This window comes from Heteronotia binoei, chromosome 21 (genome assembly GCF_032191835.1).
Source record: "Heteronotia binoei isolate CCM8104 ecotype False Entrance Well chromosome 21, APGP_CSIRO_Hbin_v1, whole genome shotgun sequence".
Lineage (NCBI taxonomy): Eukaryota > Metazoa > Chordata > Lepidosauria > Squamata > Gekkonidae > Heteronotia > Heteronotia binoei.
In genome coordinates, this window is record NC_083243.1 from 56,941,592 (window position 1) to 56,946,967 (window position 5,376).

General features: G+C 54.4%; 1 protein-coding gene across 1 annotated transcript; it reads left to right on the plus strand.

The window, feature by feature from the left end:
- The first annotated feature begins 1,231 nt into the window (after positions 1-1,231).
- On the plus strand, positions 1,232-5,148 carry NKX2-8 (NK2 homeobox 8). The gene is made up of 2 exons (XM_060262338.1): positions 1,232-1,390; positions 4,613-5,148. Exons 1-2 carry the CDS (start codon positions 1,237-1,239, stop codon positions 5,146-5,148), a joined length of 690 nt encoding a protein of 229 aa, XP_060118321.1. The 5' UTR covers positions 1,232-1,236.
- Positions 5,149-5,376: the final 228 nt, after the last annotated feature.

Consider the following 5,376-nt stretch of genomic DNA (forward strand, 5'->3'; position numbering starts at 1 on the left):
CCTTTCCCTCTCCTTTTTTGCTTTCCTGTTTCTCCACTTTCTGAAAACCTGGCAAGGAACCAGCCGAACGGTAGCGTCATCTCGAGGATCGCTAACTGCTATAAAGCTTCGCTCCAGAATCCATTTGCAATCCCCTACAGTTGGATCTCGCGTGACAAGGAAGATCGGGCCGCAGGACCGCTGAAGCCCTCGTGTGAACCACACCTCGCGGTGCTGCTGATGCCAGCCCAATTGGCTTTCGTGTAAGTGTGCGTAGGAATGCAGCCCTCTTCTGAGGCTGGAAAGAGCCAAACCCGACCCAACCTGCGCTGCAAAGGAGGAGCTCACCCTCAACAGGCTTAGTTGGACGACGTTTGGCTTAAATCATACTTGGAGGGAGGTCCCGGGGATATTGAGGGTGCTGGCTTCCAAGTAAGGAGTACTCAGGACCCTCTGGCTGAACAAGAGTCCCCCCCCCTCCCAAAAAAGCCCGACAACCTGAAGAGGATATTTCCTGTGGTCGAAGCCCGCATTTTTGAGGTTACAAAGGCAAATCACACATACAATTCTTTATCTTAAAAAAGAAGAATTTGGGCGGGATACTTGTCGCTTCGACCCCCAAGCGGTTCCCAAACTCGGAGAGGAAAACAAACGATGAATAAATTCCTGCATTTTGGTGAAAAGGCTGAGCTGGGCGGGGGGGTGGAGAGAGAGAGATCGAGGCAAGCCTTGGACAAGCGCTGCGGATGTTCCTGCGAGGATTCACTTTGTGTGCGAGGAGAAGGGCGGAGGGACTGGCGAGGGCGGCCGCTGGCCCCCACATACCACCCAAGATGTTATTCACGGCTGACAATTACCATTATCTGTCCCCACTTTGGCCTAATCAGACAGAATCCGTAATACTGGAGGCCGCTTCCTGCTGGCTTGGGGGAGGGAGGGGGCGGGGGATTCTCTGGGGCAGGGGAGGGGGGCAGAGAGGGGGAGGGGGCGCGGCAGGGGGGGGAGGTCGCCCCCACTCCCATTAAGGCTTTAGCACTTGACTAATTCAGGTACTTAGCATCCCATAGACAGGGACGGTTTTGAAAGCGGCCAGTGTTGACGGTGGGGAGGACTGTTGATATAAACAGGAGCCCCCTCGGTAAGCGACACTAATCTCCCCGCCGGCTGGGAGGCTGCCATGAGCCTGCAGCGACCGAGGCGCGCCGGTGCCCACTAGCTCGCTCCCGGCTGGCGGGCACCCCTTCCAGCAACTCTGCCATGGCCACGGTGGGCAAGATCAGCTTCACCGTCAGGAGCCTTTTGGATTTACCGGAACCCGAGGGCGACGGCGCCAAGGAACAGGACTCAGCCGAGAGCTACGGCGGCTCCCCGTACCGGGAATGGATGGACGCGGGCAGGAACCACTATCTCTGTGAGTGGGGTGGGGGAGGGGGAGGGGGAGAAAGCACCCTTTGGTGCTCTGGAATGGAGGGCTTGGGGGGGGATCTGGGAGAGGGGCCACCATCATTTAGAGAGGGGAAGCGCGCAAGGCTGGTGAATGCGTGGCTTAAAGAACAGGGCAGGGTGGTCTCCGGAGGATACACGTAAATAAATAATGACCCTATGTGCTGGTTATTGAGGAGACTGTAGGAAGATGGGGTGTGTAAAGGAAGGAGAGAGAGGGGCTATTTAATTATCTAGCTTGCAAAACGCGTCTGCCCACACCTGAAACACAAATAGAGAGGAGAGGGAGGAGAATACAATTGATGTGAATCTGAGAGCGTTGAGATAGACGCGGGCGCGCACGCATGCTATGTATATATCTAACATTACAAACCGTAACAGAAATAGAGCTCCACTCTTGGCAGATTCTTGAAATATCATCACTCTTCCAGGCATAAATTATGGCGTATTCTAGTATTTATATCTCGTTAGGTGAATATTTGTTTTGTGTGTAGACATATGGCGCGTCTTGATGCACAGCAATAGAAGCATTTGTTTCGCAATGTCTAGGCATATCTGCTGAAATCATTACAATACCAACATGCGGTGTCTCCCCCGCTCTCGATTTTTTACTGACCATCGCTCTATTCTACGAGCAATCTAAGTACACTTACTTACGTGCCAATTCCACTAAATATGCATCACTCTGGATAACGGTTAATAAAGTAATTGCCCCCTTTTTAAAAAAAAGGTGTGGGGGGAATTCGTCTGTTAACGATCGTATACAGCTTTTGCAGCACGCGCAACACAGGAACAGCCAGTACCAAGCGATCGGGGGTTATGTTAAGGAGCGGCCTAATCTCTTGCCTAATCTCTACTACAATTTCTACACTAATTATAGTATATTATAATTATACACGGTATGCTGGGCGCTGTGCTGGTATATATGGGCAACCGGGCAAATTCGTTTCCTGCTGCCTATTTCTTTGCCCTGAGTCGTAATTTCTCTCTCCCCCCCCCCCCCGATTTAACGTAACTTCTCCCCTCCCCCCCCAATAACTAACCCCATCGATTTCAGTTAATTTAGAGGGGGGGGATCTGTTTTGGGATCGCGTTTACAAATCCGATGGATTGCATTGAAGTGAACTCTCCGAGACGGGTCCTTAAGCGCTTGTGAAATTTCGAGAGCAAGCTTCCTAAGCAGGTCTATTCAGAATCTTGTTGAGATCCACTCAACGGGGCCTGCTCCCCGGAAAGTGACTTTAGGATTGTTGCGCTGATAGGCCACGGTTGTGTGCAATGCCGCATCTTTCTCCAACGGAAGACTGTTTCACCCGCGCTTAGCGCTGCCATTGAAAACAATGGGACTTAAAGGTGCTTAACCTGAGCTAGGAGACGATTTTAGCGCAACCTGCGCCAGCTCCACATCCGTGGAGCTTGTCCCTTACTGGGAAGCCAGCCCCACTGAGTGCAGCGCGACATCCCAGTAGGGGCGGGCCTAAGGAGATGGCGGTCTTAGATGAAAGAAAGCAGAGTCTTGTTCAGTCTGAGCCATCAGCTTGTTCCCGATCTTGGTGCTAGCGGCTTCAGCTCCAGAAATCGGTGGTGGGATGAGTCTGATACGTCAGGCCTGATTTCACTGAAATGGACAGCACGGTGGTAGCCAACATTTCCTCCCTGCCTTTATTTCGAATGGATTTTTGCTCCAGTAGGCCCAAAAGTGCGGTCTTCCTTCTTCGTCCTTCTGCTTGATGTTCTCGAGAGTTGGGTGAGGGACCTCTGGGCTCCAAGGTGCCTGGGAAGGTCACGCTTCCCTGACATTTCACAAACGGAAGTATCTTCTTGCCTTTTACACCCACCAGGACATTACAACACATCAGAATTACAAGTATATAGACAAAATACTATTTACATGGTGAGATGTAAAGAATGATCCAGCAGGCTATGCCTCCAATATGTTTTCCCCAGGAAAGAGTGGTACTCTGGGGGGACTCGGCGGTTGGGCATCAACCCCACCCCAGGAAGCCAGGCTCCTCTCCTACCTGGCCCTGGCAGTCGGCGTCACTGCATCAGCCCCTCTCGCTCGCTTCGAAGCCAGGGGATTCCTTCCCATCAACATTTGCCTTTGAATGCTGGGCAGTCTTGCCAAGGCAGAAAGACACCACGGTGGGTTCTTCCCGAGAGCTGCCCGTGCCCCAGGCGCCATATAACCAAGGCGACTTTTTGAATCAGGAATGGCAGGACTCCCACCACACCCGTAGCCTCCTCGGTGCGATCAGATGCCCCAGTCCACCCACCTCGATTGTTCCGGCCCTTCTTCCACTGGGTGGTTTTGGAGGAGGGGGCTCAGGGAGCTGTTCTAAGGTATGGTAGAGCTCCTGAGAATGGTGGCTGAGCAGGGATTGGGGGAGGGCGAGAGGAAGGCAGAGCGAAGAAATCTACCATAGCTGCATTTAATACATTTCCGCCCCACCTTTCTTTTCACAGATCAATGCAAATGTGTTGTTTATATAGCTAAATAGGTAGTAAAAGGAAATATTAGCTATAGATTCTATTGATATTTTAATATCCGCAAAGCTTGACTGTAGCCTTTTCATAAAATCGATTTGAAATAACGACGTTAGCTGTACTCCTAGGGCTGCTTTCTCCTGCTCCTATCTGCTCTCCTCCCGAAGGTAATTTCCTGCCGGATCGAGCCTGAGGAGACCAATGGATTCGTTTCACTCTTCAAGGCGGGCGCGAGTGGAAGCCTCTTCCTTTCATCAGGACCAGCATTTCCTCCTTGCCTTTATTTTGAACGGATTTTTGCTCCAGACTAGGCCCAAAAGTGTGGTCTTCCTTCCTCGTCCTTCTGCTTGATTTTCTCGAGAGCTGAGTGAGGGACTTCTGGGCTCCAAGGTGCCTGGGAACTTCACGCTTCCCTTTCGTTTCACAAACAGAATCACAGGTGCTTAGGCCGGGATTTTGGCGACTCTGCCGAGAAAAACTGCTGAACCGGCGGATGGACCAGGACCTGTTAAAACAGCCTGTGTGTGTGTGTGTGTGTGAGAGAGAGAGAGTGTGTGAAAGAGAGAGAGAGAGAGCGCTTCAAATTTCACTGTCATCCGAACCATGATGCGACTCTATGCCTCTCGCTCTAACCCGTTTTTTTGATGGCGTTTCTTTGTTCTTCGTCTACCCCCCCCCCCCTTCCCGGCGTCTCCTTCTGCAGCTTCGGACGAGAGCGGCGCTGAGAGCAGATCGCGCCCAGTGGCGGCGGCCGCGGCGCGGGCAACCGAGGAGGAGGAAGAGGAGGAGGAGGAGGAGAAGAAGAAGAAGCGGCGGGTGCTCTTCTCCAAGGCGCAGACGCTGGCGCTGGAGCGGCGCTTCCGACAGCAGCGCTACCTGTCGGCGCCCGAGCGGGAGCAGCTGGCCCAGGTGCTGCGCCTGACGCCCACCCAGGTCAAGATCTGGTTCCAGAACCACCGCTACAAGATGAAGCGGGCCAAGGGCGGCGGCGGGGCCGGCTGCGGGCGGGCCGGGGCGGGCGAGGCGCCGCTGCTGCGCCGCGTGGTGGTGCCGGTGCTGGTGCGGGACGGCAAGGCGTGCCAGGGCTGCAGCGGCCCGGCGGCACAGGACTGCGGCGGGCCCCCGAGCTCCCTCAGCCTGCCGGGCTACTCGGCCTTCCCGCCCGCCGCCTCCCTGAGCCTCTTCCCGGCCTACCAGCACTTAGCGCCGCCGGCCCTCGTCTCCTGGAACTGGGGCTGAGGGAGGCAGGGAGGGCGAGGCTGCTGCTGGTGCCTGCCTCGGACTGTCTGGACACCCGCCCCGCAAAGGCTGGAATAGAACTACTCTAGAGTTAAACGAGGCGCTGCTCGCCACCCTCGCCCCACACACGCCCCACGCACCGCAGTTTCTTCCAAGCCACTCCTAAACCTACCCATACTTACAACACGGCCTTAAGCCTTCTTCGCACCCCAAGTCACTAGACTGACT

What these genes read in the sequence shown, in the direction of transcription:
- NKX2-8 (XM_060262338.1), top strand. Translation starts at nt 1,237, where the DNA reads ATGGCCACGGTGGGCAAGATCAGCTTCACCGTCAGGAGCCTTTTGGAT. An exon ending in GGGCAGGAACCACTATCTCT is followed by an intron (nt 1,391 to 4,612) that starts GTGAGTGGGGTG and finishes CTCCTTCTGCAG; the next exon opens with CTTCGGACGAGAGCGGCGCT.